The sequence below is a fragment of the Acipenser ruthenus genome, chromosome 13 (genome assembly GCF_902713425.1).
Source record: "Acipenser ruthenus chromosome 13, fAciRut3.2 maternal haplotype, whole genome shotgun sequence".
NCBI lineage: Eukaryota > Metazoa > Chordata > Actinopteri > Acipenseriformes > Acipenseridae > Acipenser > Acipenser ruthenus.
Window position 1 is genome coordinate 19086957 of NC_081201.1, and position 27761 is coordinate 19114717.

A 27761-nucleotide genomic window follows, 5' to 3' on the forward strand; every position below is an offset into this window, starting at 1 on the left:
AGCCAATTGAAAACGAGTTGTTGATGCTCGAGAGAGAGAGAGAGAGATAAATAAATAAATAAATAAATAAATAAATAAAGTACACACATTAGCAGCACAGCAAACAGAAGCAATGGCTTCACTGTTTGTTGCAAAGTGTCAAAGGATGAGACCTGCAGTCACAGGAGACACTGTTAGGTGAAGTTAAGAATGACAAAGTAACAGCAAGAAGCAAATACAAAATAAAAAACAAACTTTTTAGGATATGTTGGTTAGACTATGGAACTATAGTCTATGGACTATGAAAAAAAAAAAAAAAAAAAACTTTTGTCATCACAACATACTGTATCCTGCATAAAATATAGTTCTCATTGTTTCAAGATGGGGCATATTTTCTCTGTTTTCTTTGAAAGGAGAAAAACAACTGCAAAGTAGTTTCTAAATAGAAAACATAACATGGATGTTCCAAAGCATCAAATAGATTACTTGGGAGGATATTTTTGGCTCTTGAGTGTAGTTCAGTTGTGTATTGATCATTCTGCAACATTAGCATTTCCTTTAACAGAAAAACCACTCCGAACTCTGGGTTCAATGCTGGGTGCATATGTCTGAAGGGCTCTTGAGCTCTCCAGTTGTTTTGCTGTCATATTTCTTGTTCAGAAATATCTGAGCCCTGTGGTTTAGGCCACAAAAATGCAGTATGTTTCTGAAGTAATACAACTATCAGTGCCTTGTCTGTTGTGTTTAAAATGATGTTTTTCTAAACCTACAGATGCCTGTCATGGCTTCCGTGCTCTCTCTCATGGAGCATAGTATGGTGGACACCTGCTTTTCAATCCGGTCATTTCACTTGTGTTCTTGTCAGCTACAGGAAAATAATCTTCGTTGGTTTATTCTTCTTTTTTTTTTTTTTTTCCCCCTCCTTCAGGGCTTGGTGCCGATCCAAGCAGACCACCCTGTCGCAAGGCAAAGGAGGTTCGGAAGGAGAGAAAACTGCAGAAAGAGCTTCAGAAACAGAGTGGGAGGGAAGCAGGGAGCGCCAGCATCCCACAGACAGAGGCAGCCAGACCCCCACCTCCATCCAAAACCATTGAGGAGTTAATAGCAGAGTCCTTGCCTGCTGATGCAGTGTATAAACTGGAGGTACAGCAAGCATCCTGGTCTGTGTTAGGGATTTAGAAAGCACAATGGGGATGGATTCTCAATGCTGTTTACTCCAAATTGTCATTAGCACAGTTTGTTCCCGTAAGGATAAACACACCAGTTACAATTCTAAAATACATTTAAAAAAAAAATGCTACAGACTTATTACAAGCCCCAGTGTCTGAGTTGTTTATTTTTGGTTTGTTGGCTTTAGTGGGTGAGTTTTAACTTTCTGAAACAATGCATTAAGGATCATTTGGAGTAAATAGCTTTGAGAATCTAGCACGTGTCATTTTAAGAAAAACTGGGGCAAATGGATTAGTTCAGAAGATGATGTTGTATTTTCTAGTGCTGGGAAAAATATGGATTTTTCATGTTCAAATATTTAAAAATTGAAACGGATATTCCAATGTTCCTTAATTGTGAATTAACTGCATAACAAAAGTATAATTTGTACCATATTACATAAACAAAATCTGAATGACCTATTTGAGATAGGAGAGGAACACTCCTATTAGTTAATGCATTGGTGTCCTTTGCACAATATCCTTTATCTTGATACAGCCATTTATAAATTGTTATATGAACAAGCATGGTCATTTCTGAATATATTGGAAGCCATGTTTGTCTGAATGTTCAAATATTTTCTCCGATATGTTTTCAGTTGTTTAGTTTTGACAGTGGCGAAGATGTTTAACCTAAAGTATTTAGTGAACCCCCCCCCCCCCCCACACACACAGTTTAAGGTGTAGTGTACATCATCAGATCCATCTCTATACAAAAACCAATGAAAATAGGAAAGACACTAAACACATGTTGTTTTAGTGAGAAATAAGTTACAAATACTGTTTTAAAACTATACATACTAGTATAAAGTTAAAGGAAACCGGTTGTGATTTGTTTGAAATAGAATTGACATTCACAGTTTAATTATTAGTATTACTCACAGTCATTGTGATGGTGTTTTTAATGTAGTTTCTGTGTAGTATGCATGTAAAACCACCAAGGGGCAGCATGACAGCACTCTTCACACGCCCCGATTCAAACACCAGAGCGAGAACAAAACACAACTGTGGAAATACATTTATAACAAAACACAGCTCTGGAAATGCATTTCTACTGCAAGGATGGAAATACTGTATATTGGAAACGTTTGCTGTTTATTTACAGCAAGGAACAAAAGCACGGGATGATTATTCTTAATTGTAGGTATTTATCTCACATACTATGACACCATTAGATTTAAAATTGCATTCAATAATAATAATAATAATAATAATAATAATAATAATAATAATAATAATAATGCATTTCAGATATGGATATCTGTGAGACCAAAAGGTTTTTCCAGAAAGTCTCCAGAAATTCTATATTAGTTATTAATAATAATTCTCATAAAAGTAACAAGATGTCAGGTTCTTGAGTTTATGCTGAAACATTAAAAAGGTACTGTTTCAAATCTTCTCATTACAGCCCTGTGTGGAGATCTAGGAAAGAGAACTCCATTCAAAACAGAAAACCAGTTAACTGACATCTGGCCAGCTGTAACTGGTGTTGATAACCATTGCACTGATAATTCTGTTTTTATTGGTGAACAGTTCTACAATAATGGGACCAGTGTTTTGAGAAGCATTTTAAACTGTTTTGCACTAGGGGGTTTAATCGTTCAATTTGATTTGATTACCTGGCTAATGAATCACACATTTATTACATCGCATTGTTTAAGTTTTAGACTGCCTCATGCATGCAGTAAAATAAGAGCTGGGAAGCGCTATTTGAAAATAAGTAATACAATACCAAGGCAGGCAATGCCTCCAAACCTTGACGTGTCTGAAACAGCAGGGTCTTTTTAATATTTTTCCCCTTCACTCACTGCATGTACCATGTTAAGTTTCCTAGCTATGCTATACTTTATAAAGCAGGTATGTTTTTTCAGTCTTGACAATGCAACTTCTAGTACCCCATAGAGTTCACATCAACATTTTTATCATTTCAAAAATGAAATAATTGTGACCAAAGGGGATACACTGTATAAACTATTACAGGCTAAGCTTAAAGTCTCTTAAGACTTGCACAGAACATCAGCCACGTTTACTGCATTCATCCATAGATTAGCCTTATATGCATTCTGCTTCATCAGAAACCAGACAGTGTTTGCTTGCCAGTTTGTTTACACCCACTAAGGTAGTTTTACCTATAAGCTTGAAGCTTTCTGGCCACCCTTTCACTCTAATGAACTAAACAGCCACCCCTCTGATACCACCTGCAGCAGCAGAGGGATATGGGTGCCATCAGCTCTGTTTCAGCTCCGAGAGGGACACACACATGCGAGTGCTGTTTGTGGTTGTTATATAGTGATATCTTGAACATATGTTTAAACATGCAATATACTGTAGAGGTTTTTTCAAGATATTTATTCCAACTTTTTTTTTTTTTTAATTGGTTAACCTCTCGCATTTAATTGATTCATCTTTAACGATTAACCCCCCTACCCTGCAACACGGTATTGTCACACTTCATTGATGACAGTAACACAGCGGTCTTTGTCTTAACTTCTCCTGAAGGTGAGGCTAGTGCGGTCGACTCCACCAAGCTCCCAGTTCAAAGCCACTTTCCACGAGTCTTACCAGGTCTATAAACGATACCAGATGACTGTCCACAAGGACCCACCTGACAAACCATCCGAGAGCCAGGTCAGACACCCCCTACCCCCTCCATCTACATCTCCCCTGCTCGCTGGACATGCGGGCCCAGGTTATTTTCAAGAGGGTGGACGGGAATGGCAGGGTTATTTTCAAAGGGGTGGACGTTATGGCAGGGGGTGGGGTGGAGGAGAATTAACATCCTGCAGGTTCAAAGTAGCGTGTAATGAGTTTCAGCAGGTGCCGCAATGACGAAACCAGAGTCTGGATTAATTTACCTCGGGTAGCCATTCCCCAAACCTTTTAAACTAAATCTGGCACAACATTTATTAAAAGGACACTTTTATGCTGAGTACATTTTCAGAATATTTCATCTGCTACGTGTAAAATGTCCTATAACTGGTGTGTGTTTAGAAACAAAGTCAAGTGAACAAACATTTCACTGTCCAAAACCACATTGTTTAAATACAGGATGCTGGGATAATTTTTTTGAAACACAGTTTGAAACACTTAGCCTTCATTGTACAAAATGAATTGTCCAAACTCGCTCCCCAAACCTTTTGATATAGTAACAGGACCCTGTTTAAACATACAAAATACCACAGACAGGGGTTCTGATAGTAGTTACACTGAAGAAGACACTAGACAAATATTAGTTTACTTGACTTAATTTTCTTCCTTTAAGTATGTGTGTGCTTTGCTTTTTCGTGAATGGCCGATTTTAGTTTATGATGCGTTGCTCACAAATGGAGGAGCATTGTTTAAGCAATGTAGAGTTAAACTGCGTGGTTTCTGAATATTAGTTTGACTTTGATTGGATTCCTACATGGAATTTATTTTGTGTATCTGGCATAGACAATATCATGAATGGCTATTTAAACTGTACATTTCGGTATACTGCACTTGGTATTCATCATTGAAGCAATTTATAGGAACCAGTAGAAATCCCAGACAGTCGTATGCGTTTGCGAGCTATTGTTCGATAAAGGTACTGCAGCAGTACGTGCAGAAAGAGAGTCAGCAGCAGCAGCAGTGAGATGCTGTGTGCATTGCAGTTGTCTTTAATGGTTAGCCAGGGTCTCTTTGTTCTCTAATTACTCCTGGAATGCCGTACTGGTAGAGCTTGGCTTTGAGGTGAATGGGGAGACATGGCGCTAGCCTCACCTTCAGTGTCCTGTAGTGCACGGCTAGTATAAAGGTGCCTGGTGTAAGTACCCAAAGCACCTTCATGCCAGCCCTGTATTGACTGAAACCCGAGTGTTTGTAAGTAGCTAATGTGCTAAGGTTCGTTTGCATTGTCATCCTAATCTTCTAAAACATTGTTGAATCTTCTGCTGCTCTAAAGGTGAGGTTAGTGCCTGTCTGCTTTGATGATCCTGAATTCACTGCAACATACAGCCAGTCTGCTGCACTGTACGCCAAATATCAGACGGCCATACATAAGGACAGCCCCTCGGAGTGCTCTGAATCGCAGGTACAGTGTACTGCATGTGTTGCTGCTTTTTACTCATTTTTTGTTCTTCACAATTCCTTCCTTAACGTCAGTCTTTATCATGGTTTATAGTTTTACTTGTACATTAGTGTGTTTCTCTTTTGTTTATTTAATTGCGTGCTTAGCCAAGGCTTTCAAATCAGTTATTAGTACATTCATTTTTCAAAGAGATTGAAAGCTGCTGCTTCAATACTGCACAGGAAGTAGTTAGACACATTGGAGTGCCTGTCCAGATAGTCCAGCAGACCATGTGACCTACAGCACAGGAAGAGATTAGGTGCCAGGAAGCAGTGCTGTAGTTTAAACTTCTACATTTCAGTTAAAAAAACTAAACGGGAAAGGGTCCAAAACATCTTCACAACAAAGCAGCAGTTGCTATTGGAAGTGGTTTCAAAGGCTTTAAAGGCACCATGTTCCAATCCTGCATCATTCCTCATCTCTTCTCTCAAGCTTCCCTCCTTGTTACTCTGTCTCTCTGTGATCTGTGGTATACAGGCCTGTCCCTGCTTCTCCCTGTGCGTATACAGTATGTACAGGTATATAGAAATACTGTCCCTGCTTCTGCCTGTGTGTATACGGTATGTACAGGTATATAGAAATACTGTCCCTGCTTCTGCCTGTGTGTATACGGTATGTACAGGTATATAGAAATACTGTCCCTGCTTCTGCCTGTGTGTATACAGTATGTACAGGTATATAGAAATACTGTCCCTGCCTCTGTCTGTGTGTATACAGTATGTACAGGTATATAGAAATACTGACACCCTCACATTTCTTAGCCTGATTTTACATTGTACCTTAGTTCACTATATTTTTATGTATGTAATAATGTTTTAAAAAGGTCAATACATAAGTCCTGGGGAAAATCACCAACAGGCAAACAATGAAGTTATAAATGATCGGTCACTGTTTTAGATCATTAGAATCACACCCATGGGCCCTATTCACAAAACATTAAGGACTGTTTGTTCAGGAACATTTGTTTTAAGCTAGTTTTGGTTTAATTTATTCAAGCTTGCCCCTGTGTTTTGTAAAACCCTGTATTTGTTTATTCACATTTTTTCAAAGACTGTTTACCTAAGAGTCCTTAAAATATCCCTTGTATCATTTAACTAATTAAACATTTAAACTTGTTGAAAATTGTTGTTTTAGCATGTTTTCAGAGTAAAAGTAGACCTAATTTAAGTATAGTAATCTTTTATATTTTACTTTTGTGTTTATTTCAAATTTTTGACATTGATTTTCACACTCATTATCAAATTACAGTGCTTTCAAATCCTACATCGTTCAGTATTTGCATTTAACCCTCCCTGGTTATGCTCAGTAATAATGCAAACAAGCCCGAGCAAGCTGCCAGCAAGACACTCAAATTCACTGCAAGCCTTGAAAACAAATTCTATTACATTTCTGGTTTTCCCAGCATGTTGAGAGCAATAGACTGCACACATGTGCCACTAACCCCTTCATCTATATAGGACCATCATCTATTGTGTATGAATTGTTTAGGCTACTAAGTAGACCAAGTTAAAAATAATAATAATTTAAATAAAATTTAAAAAAAAACTAAAATAATTTCGTTTCAATTTAAAATTATTTTATTCTCATTGTACACCAATGTGTTCAATGCAGCAGCATGATTTATTTTGTGTTATTGGTAGGCTAAAGTAAAAGAAAGTGCTAGGTATTCATTTGATTTTACTACTGTACTGTAAACTGTATGGGCCTACTGTACAGATTTATGTTTTTACATAATGTAATGTGTAGCCTATCCAAAACACATTAGTGTTATTTCAGCGCAATGATTTATATTTAAAATGCATTGAGAACTGTAAATGTACGTTTGTGCGATTTTTATTATATTGTTTTTAAACCCGACACCTCCTTATGTAGGACAAACATGTCCGGTTTAGCGAGGGGCTACTGTATGAGTATGAAAAGCTTTTTTGGGGTGAAGGTTGGGGCCCCTCTATAGAATCTGATGGGATTAAACTGACTTTCATTTTTTTATATATATATATATATATATAACAGTATTAAAATAGGTAAAATGAAGACAGAACAGAATGCATTGTACAGATTATGTTTACATTTAACAAAAACAATGTTATTTTGATTCTTGCACCCTTGCATGGCAGCGTAAAAGAATGTACACTAGAAAGTGTCCTGAGGGCATCAGATGATTCGAGGGCATTTGCCAAGCACTCCCACCTTTCACTTCCAGAGCCTGCCAACTCTACGAAATCAACCCACCCTGACCCTGACCCTGACCCTAACCCAACCCCAGCCCTAAAACCTAAACCTAACCGAATACCTAAATATTGAAAATCATCTGATGCCCTCAGGAAACTTTTTCTAGTGGATATTCCTTTGTGCTGCCCTTGCATGTATAGATGTTATCCTTCGGGCACACTCTGCTGCAGCAAACCACAACTCAACTCCCACAATTTTATTTGAAAAAATGTCGCACAACTCTCGCTAGAGATCTCGCTAAGATGACGCAAATAATATTTAAATTAGTATATTGCGGCTGTCTTCATTAACATATTTTTTCTTAGTACACATGACAAAATGTGCACTTTGTGAATTGTAACGGAAATGCAAATTACGGTATGTTTGCGCTGCGACTGGCCCATCTTAGTACATCTATCCCTTAGTCTCTTTTGATTTCAACCAGAACTTCTCAACACACCTACAGCTAAGGAAACTCTTCTGTTAACAATGTGTTTTGTATTTGTATACCTGTACAGCATGTGGAGGTAATGCAGTCCTAGGAAGAGCTTGCACTGGTGTCTTTGTTTCTGTTGCAAAACATTTTAATGAAGAAATGTCTTTGTAGCTGGAGGATATCCAGCTCGAACTAGAACTCGCTGTGAAAAAACCTTCCCACAGATATAAGGGTATGGTGCAGGGCAGTGTAGTGCTTTTCCTTCACACAGATAAAATCAATCAGTCAATCAATCTATTTTATGTAGTGCCTTTCATAGTGGACCACCATCACAAAGCGCTTTACAAGATGCAGTAAAAAAAACAAAAAAACAAACAAAAAAAAAAAAAACACATATTACATTAAATACATGAAATGCAAGGCTAGGATGTAAAAAGAATTCTAAAACATTGTGCATGCGAGAAAGAAAGAAAAAAGTAGCAACGACACACCAGCTAATAGCAGATATCAGGCTTAAAGAGCATGGAAAGCAAAAGAGAACAGGTAGGTCTTGAGAGTTGATTTAAAGCGAGCGACGGTGGGAGCATCACACACCAAAGCTGGGAGAGAGTTCCAAAGAGTCTGAGCCATGAAGCTAAACGAGCGTTCTCCAAGTGTGGTGCACTTTTTGCTTGGGGATAACAAGCAGGCCAGAGTCGGAGTACCTCAGCTTGCGGGCAGGGACATAGTGGGTCAGCAGGTTGAAGAGGTACTCAGGATTTGTGTGATGAAGGGCATTGTAGGTGAGCAGGAGAGTTTTGAAAATAATGGTGCATTGCAGCGTAGTGCTTTTCCAATCTTATTTAAAACTTTTCCCAGATTTAATATTTTGATAAAAGATTATAAATGCATAAAATAGTCTACTGGGTTAAGTAGTAGCATCTGAAACACTAGGAATATATATAAAAAAAAGATTCTGTGCTTTTAAATTAGATCCCTTAGTCAAGACAAATGGTGCACTAAGAATGGATGAGCCCAAACTTTTCTTATGAGAAACGTTAACAGAATCTGTCCGCATAAACATGAGATGAGTTTCACTCATTCACAGTGACCCAGTGATCCCACACAGGTTCCTCACCACAGTTTCCAGCATTGCTCGCTCTGGAAGGAAGCTGGGGTCTCGAGTGAGTGCAATGGCAATAATTGGGATATGGTTCAAGGTTTAAAGGTCACTTGAGACATCTGTCCAAACAGAGCCTGGTAACCTTATCTGAGGTCTGAGCATTTACTCAGAGCAGGAAAGGTCCTGCTGCAATCGGTAAGCACTTTGGCATTAATTGGGTAGAGATGTTTTCTTGGTGTGATCGTTTCAAAATGGCTGTATCGTGTTACTTCAGTTTTAAGAGATTAGGTGTGCAGATAAGCCGGTAGTACCTTTTACAGATGGGAACATTCCGATTTTTTTGGAAAGAAAGTTGCCCCAGCCAGAACAATCAACCTTTTTATTATTACTATGTTCCTATGTTCCAGTGGTGATTTAGAACAGGGCCTCACGTTTTCTTTGTGAAATGGCGAATCTTTCTTTGTGAATCTTTTCTTTCAGTGGAGCTGGTGCCTGCCAGCTAGCAGCCCATTACAGCTACCTTTCATAGTCTCCACATTCACGCTGGTTTCAGAGGGGGTGCCTTACATAAACTAGGGCTTTTCAAATGGAATGGCTCCAACGAGATATCAGAGCTCGCTTGGTGGGTGTGTGTGTTTCTAAATGTGCTTCAGTGTGATTTCTTTGTATCTGTATTCTAGTTTATCTCGTCTTCCTTTGACTGCAAGAAGAAAGTATCACTGGTTAGTTTTGATATAAAAATGCATATGTGGTAATTTATATTTCTTGTGATCCACAGCTTATTCATTAAGTTTAGAGCTTTGCTTTTCCTGTCCTTTCAGATTTTGGTATTCTAACTTCAAATACTCTGTTCTTATTTTGAAGCAAATTTTTACGGTAATTTACGGTTTCAAGAAAGAGCAGTTCAGTTCTGAGATCCTGGCTGGTTTTATGCTGTTGAAATGAGTGTTCCTTTTAAGGGTTCTTACTTTCAGGTAGTCTGTTCCACTTCCTAGGTCGTTACATCTCTGCATGCCTTTGGGGTCAAAGCATGTTACTGGCTGAAATCATTCAGTGACGCAGCCAGTTGGTTAATGGTCTTGAAGGGATGGAGAGCGGCTTCCTCTAGTGAATGAACCGTGATCAAGGCCCTAGATCCTTCCTGACCTGTCACTGCTGAGGGGAAATTAACTGGGAATTACAAGTAGAGCAGACTACCTGAATGTACAGCATCTATCTAAGGGTGCAACTTCATTTTTGGTCTTGTTTTTATTGTGATTAGTACTAGGTTTGTTAATTTGGCTTCTTTGTGTTTCCCCTTTCACTCTACAGTGCATTACACTTGTGGCAGAGAGGGTCATATAGTTAATTTGCTGCAACTACCCTGTCAGATTCACCTACCATTACAAATGAGTGTGGAAAGCCTTGTGAGTGAGGCTTTGAGCCAGCTAGGCGTTAGCTTTATTTCCTTAGCTATTTAATGCACTTTACTGTATTGGTGGGGGGTGGGGATTCATTAAGCTGTAACCTCACCAGCAGCAATTACTGAGCATTTATAGGTTACTGAGTCATCTGGAGGAATTACGCTAAATTTACGAGTTACAAGTTTACCCAGTTTTATCAACTGCCTGCTTGTTACTCCTTATTAGATTAATCTGTTTTCTTTGCATACCACGGACAGGCCTGTTTTTTTTTTTTTTAAACAAACTGTCTGCCAACTGAAGCAAAGTGGGCAAGAGCTCAAGAAACTTGGCCTGTTTATGTTTCCCGTCAGGGCTGTAATGTTTATTGTGTGGACACAATGGCACCAGATCTCGCAGAGGGACCGCAGACTGCGTCGCTCCTTCTTGTTACTGTAAGAGCAGTACCTCTTGAGAGAGTAAAGCAGTAGGTGGTATGTTTTTAACTACTTCTCAATTAAAGCTGTGGTGTCCCACAATCATGTTACATAATTTGTTACTATTAAATTTTTTATGGTAGGGAACAATGGCATTGGCTACAGGCAGGCAGGCACCATTAGGAGCCTCCTGTCATAGTGAACGCCCCTCAATCCTGCCCTGAACATCCCTTGCCTGCCTGCTATTCAGTGGGCCTCTCCCAAGCAGACGGACCATTGTGGTGGAATAAATTGAGATTACTTCTCATCTGAGCTAGAGTTGAACCCAGTGAAAGGTATAGGAGTCACATGAAGGAGCCTACTGCACCACTTGGTTCCCCATCATGTTACATTTTACACTAAAATGTGATCCCCTTTGAACTGCTTTATTATTATTATTATTATTATTATTATTATTATTATTATTATTATTATTATTATTTTATTTCTTAGCAGACGCCCTTATCCGGGGCGACTTACAGTCGTAGACAAAAATACATTTCAAGAATCAGTACAAGTATTAATACAATTAAGAGCAAAATAAACTACAATCACTTCGGTTCTAGCAAGTACAAGTATATGACAAAATACAATTCAATAACGGAGCAGATAAGTGTCGGTGGTAGTTACATCAGGATATAATTAAATACAAACTACCACAGATTAAATGACACTTGACAGATTACAGTACTCTAAAGTACAGGGTTCTCTTCCATTTCTTTTCAGCAGATCGTAGTGTGGTTCTTGCTGAGCAGAGTGCAGAGGAGAGCCAGGGTTGGGGAGGGGAGGGCGAGCAGGTCGGGAGGTGAGGGGGCAGAGGGTGGAGGTAGCAGAGTCTACAGAGAGTTGGGAGAAGGAGTCGATAGGAGGGAGGTGAGAGAGAGCGGTGGAGGCAAGGGCAGAGGGGGAGAGAGAGTGGAGGTTATGGTGAGAGGTGACAGTGGGGGTAGGAGGAGGAGGGAGAGAGGGGAGAGACAGAGAAAAAGAAAAATAGATGAAATAGTGATCAGAGAGGTCCAGGGAGGTGACAGAGAGGGTGGAGGGGCAGCAGGCCCTGGGGAAGGTGAGGTCCTAATTTAAAATTACTAGGAGCAGGATCAATTACCTATCTTGCCTCAGACTCTGGTTACCTGTAGACTCCCACAGCTTGACTCCCGGCTGTTTTGTTGTGAGGCTCTTTTGTTGTGAGGCTCTTTTGTTGTGAGGCTCTTCTGTTTGCTGCTGCTTCGTGCTGGCGCACAAATAGCCTGCCTGACTAATATAACAACTGGGTGGGAAGAAAACTAAACTGTGTGGAAACCAATCAAATAGCAAATCGACCTCTATTCAATTTAACCACACTCACCTGGTACTAATCACACACTACCTCACCTAATTCAAACACCACCTTACAATGTTACTTAATGTTGTTAATTAAAAGTTACTTGAAGCAGAAACACTTACCTATCTGCCTCAGACGCTGGTTACCTGTAGACACTGAAGTGCTTACAAAGGTCAGGCAGACGTGCTTAGCTTTAACAGCCTTTACATTATGCCAAAGGTAAAACCCTTAGCAACTAAGGGGGTGATTTACTCAACTGGTATTGGAGCATTTTACATCTCTCTGGATTGCATCAGCCATTTATTTTTAGGTGTAATCCCGGGATAACGACATAAGTGGCTCATGCACTGTGGGATGACTCCCGAGGGCTGTAAAATGCTCTAAAAAACCCAGCTGTGGCTTATCATGACAGCAAATAAGTTGCTTAAATCTACCCCCCCAGAGTCAGTTAGAGTTTGGCCTCTTTCTTTAAAAGTGTTGTCTCTGCAGTCGACTGTCTTCAAACAGAGAGGCCGAAAGTGTTTGGACATTAGCTGCATTCTATGATTCTCTTGAACAAGTGTTTAGCAACCAGATATTCACTTTAGATTTGGGCTGGATGCAATCTCACAAACCCCTGTTAGAAAAGTTTACCATAATAACAGCATGGGAAATTGTAATAAAACATTGTGCAAGCACGGTAAAGGATATCTAAGCATTGTGATGGTAAAGTATACTAAAAACCTTGGCAAACAATGCCAAACTGTGGTAAATGCACAGTATAACCATGCAAGAAGCCAGGGAAAACTGCAAAGCTGTGGTACACATTTATAAGGGTAGATGTGCAGTATGAATTTCACTAATTGCTAGAACATGTTGACTAAAATTACTTTCAGAAAGCAGTGTATTAGTGACTCATTGCAGTATTGTAAGTTTCTGGAAGTGATTTTTGCTTCTTTGTGTTGTGTGCTCAATTGGAATTCCACTTATTTTCAGTGTTTCATCTTATTTGACGACTGAGGCCCAGTTTTACTCAGTACAGATTAAAGAAAACAAAAACAACAAACATTAATGAAGTGTAAAAACAGAGGCTCCAAATGACAAGGCCGTCGCTGATCCCCAGTGTACAGTTCTCTCATCCCTGACACGATGATTAGAAACAGGAGCCCCTGGGGATTGTAGTGATTTGGTTTGAGTTATTCCTAACAATCACTTTTTCAGTTATTAGTTTGTGTTGAAATATGTGTTTATTACACTTTGCTATGCTTTTACTGTGGCAAACTTGTATATGGGGCTAATACCCCCTGCAGGGCTTCTCTTCCAGAATGCTTTGAATCTTCAGTTAGTGTTTCCTGAGATTCACAGTGATGGCTTAGGATCAGCATTGACAAAAGCTGACCATTATTATAATTGATGGGTTGCAATTTTAGAATGGAAAGCAAAACACTTGTAGAGCTCTTTCTTGCCAATCACTACAATGTTTTTTACAAGACACTAAAACTATTTTCATAGTAACCCGTTAGGGGCTATCACAGTATCTACACAGAAGAATAAATGCAGTGCTAAAAGCACATTCAACTGTTTTTGCTTTCTTGATGTTGATCTTCCATGTTTGGATTTTTGTGATAGTTGCTTTGTATTTTACAATCTTTTTTCTAGACATCCCGTGACACCTTCCAAAGAAGTCACCCTTTGATTTCCTGTTTGAAATACACCCTGGTCATTCTCATACAGAATTAATTCCCCAAAACTTAATAGAGCAGGACTTCCAAAATGTAATTTGGCATCTTGGTAGATCCATCCAGCTTAGACATTTTAGCTAACAAAATAATTCCATAGAAATGACCTATTGTGCCCTTCCATTCTTTCATATAGGTCTAGAATGTGCAGTTTTGAACTGAAAGAAACACATCTTAGTTAATATGTTTTTTTTTTTTTTTAAACATTATATACTGTATGGTACTACACTTGGATAAAGACATCTGTTTGCAAGCCATTCTTTCAGTTAGTGTTGCACTTGCTTGGTCAATTCACTTGGAGGGTAAAATCACCCCTCCCCTTCAATGGCTTCTGTCTAGTCATAAACCAACCAGCTGCTTCCCTTGTTGACTGACATGCTTACAGCCAGTAACATGCTTTAACCCAGAAGACACTGCTGATGTAAAATGACCCGAGAAGTGCAAGTGCAAACAGAGAATTAGGCATAGAAACTGAGAGCTTCCTTTAATATAAAGTAGTACCTAGAACATGTATTTACAGTACATTTAAAACAAATGTATCAAGTGGATGTTAGCTATATATATTATTATGTTAGCTCCAATTACTTTAATAGAATCCCTACAAGTGCTTTAAAATCCATGTTCTCACCCCTGAATAGGGTTGATTAATGTTCTAATCTGTGGCAGATCGAAATACCACCACTCTATAGCTGTATATTAACCCTGCTTGCATTATGAAATACCACCACTCTATAGCTGTATATTAACCCTGCTTGCATTATAAAATACCACCACTCTGTAGCTGTATATTAACCCTGCTTGCATTATAAAATACCACCACTCTGTAGCTGTATATTAACCCTGCTTGCATTATAAAATACCACCACTCTATAGCTGTATATTAACCCTGCTTGCATTATAAAATACCACCACTCTATAGCTGTATATTAACCCTGCTTGCATTATAAAATACCACCACTCTGTAGCTGTATATTAACCCTGCTTGCATTATAAAATACCACCACTCTATAGCTGTATATTAACCCTGCTTGCATTATAAAATACCACCACTCTGTAGCTGTATATTAACCCTGCTTGCATTATAAAATACCACCACTCTGTAGCTGTATATTAACCCTGCTTGCATTATAAAATACCACCACTCTGTAGCTGTATATTAACCCTGCTTGCATTATAAAATACCACCACTCTATAGCTGTATATTAACCCTGCTTGCATTATAAAATACCACCACTCTGTAGCTGTATATTAACCCTGCTTGCATTATAAAATACCACCACTCTGTAGCTGTACATTAACCCTGCTTGCATTATAAAATACCACCACTCTATAGCTGTATATTAACCCTGCTTGCATTATAAAATACCACCACTCTATAGCTGTATATTAACCCTGCTTGCATTATAAAATACCACCACTCTATAGCTGTACATTAACCCTGCTTGCATTATAAAATACCACCACTCTATAGCTGTATATTAACCCTGCTTGCATTATAAAATACCACCACTCTATAGCTGTATATTAACCCTGCTTGCATTATAAAATACCACCCCTCTATAGCTGTATATTAACCCTGCTTGCATTATAAAATACCACCACTCTATAGCTGTACATTAACCCTGCTTGCATTATAAAATACCACCACTCTATAGCTGTACATTAACCCTGCTTGCATTATGAAATACCACCACTCTCTAGCTGTACATTAACCCTGCTTGCATTATTACTGATATTTGCATTGTGCAGATAATTGTTTGGTTCTTTTCTTGTTTAGTTTTTAGTTTTTTAGAGTACACCAGTTATATGTGTAAAGTGCTTTGAAAGGCGCTATACACGTTAAATGTTGTTGTCTTTGTTTTTGGTGTATGTGCTTATTCCAGATTGAAGTAAAAAGAACAAGCAAAGAAAGTCTTTGCCAGAAAAAAAGTTGGGCAGTGGTAGTATTACTAGTGCTAATAAGAGGAAAGAAAAGAAAAGAAAAAAAAAAACAGTGATTTGTATTATAATTCACATTTTTCAAGTACAGTATTTGATGGCCACTGCTGTAGATGTGTACTGTAGGTCATGTGATATGCTTTTCCATTATCCTGATGGCCCTCATTTTGTATTTACTGACATGAGTTTTTATGGTTGATGTGATAAATGTTTCTGAAATATCTTCACTGAGTTTTACTGTACCCACCCCCTGCTAGCAATTATATAGAATGAGAACTGTTTAAAAAGGCCATTACAGAATATGTTTTTTGTGGGGAAAGTTTATGTACAGTAGGAGATCTTTTAAAGTGACAAAGTTTTGTTTCAGATTTCAGGGAATTGCTTTTCTACAAAGGAAGGCTTGTTCTAATCTCGAGCCATGTTTATCTATATATAGAGATTTCAGATAATATTTCCAAATCTGATTCCACTCGATGCTCTTTGAGTTTTGTTTTCCCTGTCACGCTTTTTTTAACTGTCAGTATTTTCAAGGCCAATTGCTTATGTGGATCGACACAAGAGCCGTTTCAGCTACTGGTAATTTAGAGCGAATGCTGGAGTCTTTGTCCTCGGGACTGGAAACTTACTTCAGCTGCCAAGAAGATTTGGCCAAATACTGTACATTATCTGTGTCGTAAAATTAGTCACAGTAGTTGGAAATTCCTTCTTGGTGCCACAAGGTGCTATCATTAGACTGTAGAATGTGTTTGCTTGCAGGGTACAGAGAAACCTTGCTATTAAGCTGGTTGTAGCTAACAAACTAATTCTATAAATCGTATCTATAATGTGCACTTTTAAAAGAAACATATTATAGCTAATATGTTTTTTTCATTATAAACATGATATATTTTATTACTTTAAGTTAAAGAAAGTTATTAGTTTCCATTTCTTACTCTCATGAAAACTGTTACACTTGTACTTCCTGGGTCTGCACCTCAGTGAAGTCTTCTGGGTCAAAGCATATTACTGGCTGAAAATATGTCAGTCAGTAAGGGAAGCAGCTGGTTGGTTATTGGCAGCAAGGAAACTGTTGAAAGGGTGGGAACAATATCACCCTACTGGTGAAATGACAAGTGAAACACTGTCTGAGAGCATGGTTGTCAAACATCCTGTACTTTGTGTTGTACTAGATATGATGATTACAATAAAATCCATGTTTACAATAACATGTTTCTTTCCAAACTGCATGTTTGAGAGCTGTATAGAACGACATGGAAGAGTTTAACTAGAATCACTTCAGGGCCAATCAAAGGGCCAATAAAATGTGGCCTTACAACTAAAGGGGCAAAGCTGAAAGAATTTCACTGAGTCATTTATTTTTCTTTTAAACTGTTCTAATTTACTGTTTTTATTGTTAATCTAATCTAATCAAATGCAACAAATTGCATCATGTTGCATCCAAGCTTTCAGAGGTCTCAATACTGAATACAGAGGTGGCAGTGATATTGAAGATGGCTTTACAAAGCTGTCAGTAGAACTATACAAGTGTCCTTAAAGCAAGGATTCCTGCAACTGCTAAATATCTACATTTGGTATTAAATGGATAACATTCGGGGTACCACTGCACATGGGACAAGTCTTGCTTGTTAACATCTTTTGCCTATTTTTTTGAAGAAAGGCTGGTTTGAAGAAAGGCTAGATACACAAAACCAATATATGTTCTAAAACCATCATCTATTCCTGTTGCTTTTGCTATGTATTTTAATCAACCACAAACGAAGGTAAGAGTCCTTGCTGATGAACGTTACTATATAATCAAGGCACGCAGGCATCTATTTCTGCTGCAGAAAATACAAATAGCTTTTTAATGTCAGCCTGTGGTTTGAAATTGAACGAGCAGAGAGATGCAGACAGAAATATTTTTCAGAGGTAATTGTCAGTTTAGCTGTTTTATTATAGGGTCTGCTGATGCTATGTAGCATGGCTTATTAGCAGAGTAAATCTACATTCATACATATTGTAAGAATTAAAAGATTAAATCAAGGCAGGTACAGCTGATGCAAAAATAAAATCCCGGAGTACAGTACAACCATGAACTGTGATTATCCAAAGACCTCTGTAATCAGAACAGCCAGCTTCTGCACTGTTTTCATAAAACATGCGCTAGACCGCCTCAGTCTGTGGTATTACAGTACCATGCAGTGCTCTATGCTGTATATTTAAAGGTAAAGGAGTAAAATTAGTTCTTTTTCACTGATTGGTAAAGTCATATAAACAATTTCCCATTTGTAATTTGTTTATCTGTTAACAATAGAGATTTAAGTGTATAGTATTTTAACAAATGTTTAAGCAAAAATATCATTTTTTAATATTCTTGCACAAATTGATTGATCTATTTTCATTTTAAGTGTCATCATTTATGGCATTTCTATGTAGCAAGATAAAGTGAAATGAATCCAAAGGTTAGGAATGTTCTATGCACTGAATTTGCATAAGTTGGAAATTGGAATTGAAATTGAAAAACAGGAATTGAGCCCAACCCTGCTTCAAGCTGATAAACACATCACGTCGGTAAATAAAAGCAAACGCATTTCAACCTCCTAAAAGGGTTTCTAAAAATTAAAAAAAAAAAGAATTTTAACAGAGTTTCTTTTGACTGTATTAAAGTTTTGATCTACAAAATACCCCAAAGCTTGCCAGGAATTAAATCATTTTGATTAAGATTAATTCCTGTCGTCCTAGAACACCTTTTTTTTTTTTTTTTTTTCTTTTTATGAAATTAGCATCAAATGACACGATCAGCCATTTGGGTTAGCTCAATGTGAGAACATATTTAATTCTGAGAACAGGAACGTTGAGGAGGACCCGTGGACTTCCCTTCAGCTGGTGTTGAGGTTATTGCAGGCCAGCAGCACCTTGTTACGCATGCAAGCTTGGGACACTCATAACTTTAAGTGATCCTCTTGTTGGATTGATTTGAGTTATAACAGTGTTATAACAAAGCTTTCCCCCCCAAGAAAAAACCTACCCGTTCCTTATAATACTGTAGATCTATAACCCTAGCCATGTACGAGTGCTGTGTACTGTGTTTTATTGTAAGATTAATGCACAGTGCTGTATCATGAAATACATTTGATCAACGGTGCAGTTTAAAAGACTTTATTATTACTTTTTTGGATTTTAGTTTTTTGTAATCCTTTATTTTGGTTCCAGATCTATGTCTTGTACTATTTGGAACCAGTTCATTTTAAACATGAACACTTTTAAGCAGGTACATGGAAACAGAGCAATAAAGAAAGCAATGGTTGATGTGCAGGTGGGGTCCTATTAACTGTAACACAGGAAGTGAACTCAAACCACTCTATTCAGTTTTTTTAAATGTTGGTGAATTGAAATACTAAGCAGGTTCCTCTCTGGTATTTTACAAAATTTTACATACAGACATGCACTGAAGAGACTCACACACACTGATATCCACAGCCTTAGATATCTCGGCATATTTAGATTGAGTGTAAGCACTGGACCCAAGCATATTGCACAACCTTATTAATCCTGCCGGCTGCCAAGCTATCAATGGGCTCCTGGCTCATGTGCTTTGGAATCTCGTGTGTGTTTCCCTGGTGTCTAATGGTGCAGCTTGTTATAGCTATAATGGAGCGTGTTCCAGAATGCACACAGACTCCCCTCGTCGGCTCTCCAGAATGCACACAGAGTCCCCTGCTTTTTGACAATGGAGTTGAAAACCAAACTGCCTGCCTTAATTTGCATTCAACCCTATCAACTTCTTGGCTTTTGTCAGAAAACAAAATACAAGCATTGCAGTCAACCCTAACAGGCCTTAATAGTAACTTGTAGGTTCGATTTTCTTGTTATTGTTCCATATTTCCTCAATCACAAATATTATTTTATTATTCTACTTTTCAGTATATGTTAGAAAAACCTAAGCAAACTAAAATATATATTTAACGAGGAATTCTAGTATAGTAACTTAAATGTGTTGTTTTAATGCAGCTCAAAGCCAGCTAAGGCAGATTTAGAGAAGAATTGTATTGGAGAAACAGAACCCAGAACGCCAAAAATAAGATTAAAAATGTACAACAAAACTTGAAATGAATTAATCTTTACCATTGTTAGTGTTCATCCCTATGTCGCATCCTTTTGTCTCACATTTTTTCTGTGAAAGCCCTGCCAGTGCTCTGCTGTGTGTGTGTGGGCAGTATTGGGTGGCAGGGAGGGGGTTAAATTCCTCCCTGCAAAAACACGTGGGAATGTGGCTGGAGCCGTGAATTGAATAAATGATTGAAATGATTAATTATGCCCCAGGTGTATATCACGGATGTTAATTTAGAATGGTGATGGTGATAGAATGGTGATGATGAAGGTACGGTCGGTGCTGTGCTTGTTTTGTTGGTGAGTTGTGATTGTAAGTAAATGCACGCGAGTGCTTGAACTGCAGCATTCTGGTCTCTTGAATCTCATTGCTGACGCTACCCGGTCTCACATGAACAGAATTAATTGTCATTTTCCATTCACCAGAGGTTCCCAAACTATTAGGCACAGAAGCCCACTCCATGTAAAAATCACATAAACTTGATATATTACTGAAAGGCCAGGGATTTGAACAAACAGGCCCTTTGCTAAACCTGAACTGATTGCACTATACCCCAGCATGAATAAGTGTCACCCAAGTATGTAGGTTTACAATTAAGAGCAGTTCATTGCCCTTAAATATTAGCCAAGTGTTTTGGCAAAACCACGCAGGCCAAATGTTGCTGTACACCATGTTAAGTGTACACTGCGGGCCAGTTTATTTCATTTTCAGTATTTCTTCACTGCCTGCAAATACATGTTGCAGTCATTTTCATATGATGGCTTTTCTGATTGGTTACAGACATTTCCAATATGCTGAAGTTGAAATGTGTTAATACTAGCTGAGGGGAGTTCTGGTACCCGGGTGTCTGTGCAGGACTGGAGTTCTGAACGCTGTGCATGTTGTGGATCTACACTGGGTCATGGTGATCTTTTATTTTTCATTGGCTTTTCATTGGCTTTTCACTGCTGGGTACCACACTTGTTGTGCCAGAGTGCCCTGAGCAAGAATCCAAGGCTCCAGACATGAAGTGCTTGTGCATTTTATCCGCTGCGCCACCTATCCCTCCCTGCGTCCTGACAAGCAGTTAATAATATTGGGAAACATAAATATTCCATCAGTTGGCTTTTACAGGGTGAAAGAAGGGTGAGGAAGCCAAGTCTCTCTCTTTTTATTTGCAGCTTTTATATGTCCTGTCTGCAACTGAAGACCGACTCACTGCAGAAGCAGAAACAGTCACTTTTCCAGAGAGCCGCTAATCCAGTAGTGATGAAACTTGGTAATGATGTTCCTTAAAGGGGAATTCTCATGAAGATGAAGAATTCTGCTTTTCTGGTTAACGTTGCACTGTAGTCCCAATGCGCGTAGCTGGAATGAGTAAAGGCAAGCACACATTTCAGATCATTTATTTGCGATTTGAAAATGTATATGTTGTACATTTTCTTATGCCTGTTCCAAAGCTCCAGTGTGGAGGACAATACATATGCCACACTTGCATGTTTCCAGCTCTTATGAATAGTCTCATTTGGGGTATTTTGATCGAGCATTGGGGAATACTAGCCATTCATAATTGTGCTGAATCCATACAAATTCCAGCTTCTTGGGCTCTTGTAGAATAGCTGTCCCGCTGTGCTGGTCTGTTGGAATCTGTTATGGATTTTTTGCCAGTATGTGAAAGTTAATCGTATAACTACAGCTCTGTATCGCTCTACCGCACAGCTCTGTATCGCTGTACCGCACAGCCGGGCTCTGTATCGCTCTACCGCACAGCTCTGTATCGCTGTACCGCACAGCCGGGCTCTGTATCGCTCTACCGCACAGCTCTGTATCGCTCTACCGCACAGCCGGGCTCTGTATCGCTCTACCGCACAGCTCTGTATCGCTCTACCGCACAGCCTGGCTCTGTATCGCTCTACCGCACAGCCGGGCTCTGTATCGCTCTACCGCACAGCCGGGCTCTGTATCGCTCTACCGCACAGCCGGGCTCTGTATCGCTCTACCGCACAGCCGGGCTCTGTATCGCTCTACCGCACAGCCGGGCTCTGTATCGCTCTACCGCACAGCTCTGTATCGCTCTACCGCACAGCCGGGCTCTGTATCGCTCTACCGCACAGCCGGGCTCTGTATCGCTCTACCGCACCGCACAGCTCTGTATCGCTCTACCGCACAGCCGGGCTCTGTATCGCTCTACCGCACAGCCGGGCTCTGTATCGCTCTACCGCACAGCCGGGCTCTGTATCGCTCTACCGCACAGCCGGGCTCTGTATCGCTCTACCGCACAGCCGGGCTCTGTATCGCTCTACCGCACAGCCGGGCTCTGTATCGCTCTACCGCACAGCTCTGTATCGCTCTACCGCACAGCCGGGCTCTGTATCGCTCTACCGCACAGCTCTGTATCGCTCTACCGCACAGCCGGGCTCTGTATCGCTCTACCGCACAGCCGGGCTCTGTATCGCTCTACCGCACCGCACAGCTCTGTATCGCTCTACCGCACAGCCGGGCTCTGTATCGCTCTACCGCACAGCCGGGCTCTGTATCGCTCTACCGCACAGCCGGGCTCTGTATCGCTCTACCGCACAGCCGGGCTCTGTATCGCTCTACCGCACAGCCGGGCTCTGTATCGCTCTACCGCACAGCCGGGCTCTGTATCGCTCTACCGCACAGCTCTGTATCGCTCTACCGCACAGCCGGGCTCTGTATCGCTCTACCGCACAGCTCTGTATCGCTCTACCGCACCGCCGGGCTCTGTATCGCTCTACCGCACCGCCGGGCTCTGTATCGCTCTACCGCACCGCCGGGCTCTGTATCGCTCTACCGCACAGCCGGGCTCTGTATCGCTCTACCGCACAGCCGGGCTCTGTATCGCTCTACCGCACAGCCGGGCTCTGTATCGCTCTACCGCACAGCCGGGCTCTGTATCGCTCTACCGCACAGCCGGGCTCTGTATCGCTCTACCGCACAGCCGGGCTCTGTATCGCTCTACCGCACAGCTCTGTATCGCTCTACCGCACAGCCGGGCTCTGTATCGCTCTACCGCACAGCTCTGTATCGCTCTACCGCACAGCCGGGCTCTGTATCGCTCTACCGCACAGCCGGGCTCTGTATCGCTCTACCGCACAGCCGGGCTCTGTATCGCTCTACCGCACAGCCGGGCTCTGTATCGCTCTACCGCACAGCCGGGCTCTGTATCGCTCTACCGCACCGCACAGCTCTGTATCGCTCTACCGCACAGCCGGGCTCTGTATCGCTCTACCGCACAGCCGGGCTCTGTATCGCTCTACCGCACCGCACAGCTCTGTATCGCTCTACCGCACAGCTCTGTATCGCTCTACCACTCTGGCCAAACGTCTTGCATCACCTAGAATTTTAGGATAATTAAAAAAAAAAAAAAAAACTAGATGAACATAATTTAGATCTATTTAACATCACGTAATAAAAGAAACTACAAAATGATATTGCAGAAGTCTAACAGAAGCTATAATAGTAGTACAGTTTTTCATGTTGGATATCAAAATGTCACATTTTTGCAATTTTGTCAGTTTATTGTTAAATATATGGAAAACTACAAAGCGGTGTGTAATTCAACATGTTAACGTAACATAATTCAGCAGGTTTCATTCGACTTTATGAAGCAATATTAATTAATTCTGTAGGATGATGAAAAACCTTTGCCATGGCTGTATATAAAATATGTTGATTATTGGCCCTGGATGGGAGTGTTTTTTTTTTTTTCTACAGTAGCATTGCAAAGTTACTTTTGACTTTGTCTTTTGTGCTGTTCTCTATTGCAGTTTCTGCAAAGATTATTATTTACCAGGAGCACTGACTAACTTCCCTTTTAAATCATGGGGGTGGGGGTACTGCTTCTGAAAAGACTCCTTGAAGCTACATTTCTGAAGTGAGGACGTGGTGTTTTGAAATGACCACAGCGCATGTGCAACTGTCATTTCTGCCCCCTCTACAACTGTGATAACTTTGAGTTAGTAAATGGGAGATAATGCAGCTACAGAGGGGACACAATTAAAGTTGCACACCACCATTTTCAAAACACCTCCCTTCAGAAATATTTGTTTTCAGAAGCAGAATCCAGCAGAAATGATAACGTGATAGAGAACACACATAATAGCAAACAGGTGAGGACTTTAATTTTATGAGAATGTAGATGATATAATGTAGATGATATAATAATGAATACTTCACCACAGTTCACCAGGAGCCCTGAACTAAAATATTGGGTTCAGTGAAGCCCATATACAGATTCAGTGTGACCTATGTATATTTCTAGTGCAGCTCTATGGGAGGAACCTGCTCTCCCACAGTTTGAAGGTATCCTGACGGCCCCCTGACCCTGCGCTTGGTAAAATATTGTTGTTGGCTCTGTGTAATTTGAAAGCTATACACGGGTGCCTCTTGGGTGAAAGGTAGAAATGTGCATGTGGCAGTTCTTTAATTCCCCCCCCCCCCCCCCACCTTGCTTTCCACACCACACTCTTCTATAGTGACAGCAGCTAATAAATGGAGTTGTGGAAATGTTCCTGCATTACAAATTTTTAACTGAGCGACCATTTATTCTAATTATGTAGCATGGTCTGGCAAAAAAAAAAAAAAACACAGCTACACATTGACCATGTTTTTTTAATATTGGTAATATAGTATTGTTTAATTTAGGTAGTAGGGGGAGAATGACTACAAACTTGAGTTTAGTTGAGGTAAAAATAGTCAAATATGTGGACTAGTCCCCATAAATCATGTATTTGATAATGTCTGGTGCTCTATCTGTGAACGTACTGCTTCGTAACACTTTGCTGTTTATGCACTATATTTAAAATCTGTTCGCATTTTTTAAAACGATTTATTATGTTTAAAATGGCATTGTATGTTAACCCATTGCCAATGTTGGACCAGGTCCGACATTAAACATTTTCCTTTCATCCCTTTTAACATCCTTTCATCATCAAAAAGGTGTCAATCACAGGTCCCTAGTCATTTTTTCTACTGAAAAAAGCAGAGAATGGTTTTCAATGGCTGAGGGAGGCTGAGAGAAACTGGGAAAAAATAAAAGGAGGCGGATCTGAGCAATACGCATAGTCCCTTCACCACAGACATAACACAGACATAAAAAACAAGATAGCTGCTTCCGCATCCAGCGCTCAAAGAAAATCGTGAACATTTGCCAAGCTTTTTGAGTTGTTCTAGTAATAAAATAATAACTTGGATAGTTTGGTGATAAATCAAGTGATCGGGATGATTCATCAGTATGCACGACTATGAAGAGAGATGTGATAAATACAGCGAACAAGGGGTGGAGCGGGGCTGGAGATGCAGTACTGAGTGTCCTGTTGATATGCAGTGCCTTTTAAACCTGTTTTACTGTGACTAAAATTACTTTTAAGCAGCGTGTGTAAAGTAAGCAGCTTGTGTGAAAATAAATTAGACCTGACGCGCCTGACGGGCACTGAATAAATTGACCACAAAGGTTTAATGGATTACAACCGCAACTGCACTTCTGTCCACCTGAAACTGCACGCTTCACAATCGCGTGACATGCGATTAGTGCACTGCGGGTCCTGAGGTCGACGGTCACTCTTCTATTCGTGAAGTGTGATTAGTGCACTGCGGGTCCTGAGGTCGATGGTCACTCTTCTATTCGTGAAGTGTGATTAGTGCACTGCGGGTCCTGAGGTCGACGGTCACTCTTCCATTCGTGACGTGTGATTAGTGCACTGCGGGTCCTGAGGTCGACGGTCACTCTTCTATTCGTGACGTGTGATTAGTGCACTGCGGGTCCTGAGGTCGACGGTCACTCTTCCATTCGTGACGTGTGATTAGTGCACTGCGGGTCCTGAGGTCGACGGTCACTCTTCCATTCGTGACGTGTGATTAGTGCACTGCGGGTCCTGAGGTCGACGGTCACTCTTCCATTCGTGACGTGTGATTAGTGCACTGCGGGTCCTGAGGTCGACGGTCACTCTTCCATTCGTGACGTGTGATTAGTGCACTGCGGGTCCTGAGGTCGACGGTCACTCTTCCATTCGTGACGTGTGATTAGTGCACTGCGGGTCCTGAGGTCGACGGTCACTCTTCTATTCGTGACGTGTGATTAGTGCACTGCGGGTCCTGAGGTCGACGGTCACTCTTCCATTCGTGACGTGTGATTAGTGCACTGCGGGTCCTGAGGTCGACGGTCACTCTTCCATTCGTGACGTGTGATTAGTGCACTGCGGGTCCTGAGGTCGACGGTCACTCTTCTATTCGTGACGTGTGATTAGTGCACTGCGGGTCCTGAGGTCGACGGTCACTCTTCCATTCGTGACGTGTGATTAGTGCACTGCGGGTCCTGAGGTCGACGGTCACTCTTCCATTCGTGACGTGTGATTAGTGCACTGCGGGTCCTGAGGTCGATGGTCACTCTTCTATTCGTGACGTGTGATTAGTGCACTGCGGGTCCTGAGGTCGACGGTCACTCTTCCATTCGTGACGTGTGATTAGTGCACTGCGGGTCCTGAGGTCGACGGTCACTCTTCCATTCGTGACGTGTGATTAGTGCACTGCGGGTCCTGAGGTCGACGGTCACTCTTCCATTCGTGACGTGTGATTAGTGCACTGCGGGTCCTGAGGTCGACGGTCACTCTTCCATTCGTGACGTGTGATTAGTGCACTGCGGGTCCTGAGGTCGACGGTCACTCTTCCATTCGTGACGTGTGATTAGTGCACTGCGGGTCCTGAGGTCGATGGTCACTCTTCTATTCGTGACGTGTGATTAGTGCACTGCGAGTCCTGAGGTCGACGGTCACTCTTCCATTCGACTGGTCGACTATTCGGTGCTGCCCCTATAAGGTAGTTGAAAATGTTTTAGTGCTGGGTCGAACATTTTTCTAAACTTCTGAACGTCATTTTTATTTCTCAACCTAAAGATGTCAACTTACACCAAATTGTTATTCCCACATATTTTTCCGAAAGGTGAACTACACCCATAACTCAAGTCACGTTTCCTGTAGTATACTGCAGTATCCCATTGAATGGCCTATTAAAGAAAGATTGAAAGGAGAGAAACACTCTTCTGTGCAGTACGATGTGTGTTATTTATTTCAGACCTCATTTCCTTTACATGATATCTTTCTGATACAGTAATTAAAAAATGTTGTTTTATGTACATATGCAAACATGGTAATGATTACATTTCAAGCTGTGCTTATTCGAACATTTGAATGTTAGTCTCAGCACTAATGTGTTTTTAAAAGAACTTCAGCAAAGATCTGTCTTAAAAACAAACAGCAGCTGGCAGAAAAAGTCACTGCAGTCCAGTCGAATCTGCTAGGGACAGGCGTTGAAACAACAGAGTAGCAAAGCTTTCAAGCTTTCAGAGTCCTGCTCTCACTGCCCCTTGTGACCTGCTTGTTAAAGGCATCTACAATCGGGGAGAAATGTGAGACTCCTTTCCCTTTTGAAAATACAATTCAATCCAGTTTTCCTTTTACCTGTGTTAGACTGTTAAACCAGTGCCAGACCGGGGGTTGACAGATTTACCCAAGGACTTGCTGTTATAAATTAGTCATACACAGCGACTCGTCGTTAGTGTTTTGACAGTAAAGCAATCCTCCCTGAGTGATGGATATCAAACAGTGTTATACACCCAGGCACGGGAATGGCTGGCGTTTTTTAAGAAAAACATTAGCAACACTTTGAAGTCCCCTTTCAACAGTGATAGTTAAACTGGGCTTCAGCCATCAAAGAAATGTGTGGGTGCAGAGAGAAGCATGCAATGAGTTCTTTTCACACACACATTTGTTTATAGTGTTTGAGGACTTTGCTTTGACTCCCATATAGTGTGGATTGC

The 27761-nt window shown here is 40.6% G+C and overlaps 1 protein-coding gene across 6 annotated transcripts in view; it reads left to right on the top strand.

Moving 5' to 3' along the window:
- Nucleotides 1-27761, top strand: part of LOC117418275 (arginyl-tRNA--protein transferase 1) — a 209029-nt gene that overhangs the window by 41204 nt on the left and 140064 nt on the right. For 2 of the 6 annotated variants that reach the window (XM_034031162.3, XM_034031161.3), the window contains exons 6-8: nucleotides 908-1122; nucleotides 3687-3815; nucleotides 5110-5238. In XM_034031162.3, coding sequence (XP_033887053.2) covers nucleotides 908-1122; nucleotides 3687-3815; nucleotides 5110-5238 — 473 coding nt within the window. The remainder of the gene's footprint in view (nucleotides 1-907; nucleotides 1123-3686; nucleotides 3816-5109; nucleotides 5239-27761) is intronic. The other 4 variants (XM_034031167.3, XM_034031164.3, XM_034031163.3 and 1 more) reach the window with 3 other exon arrangements.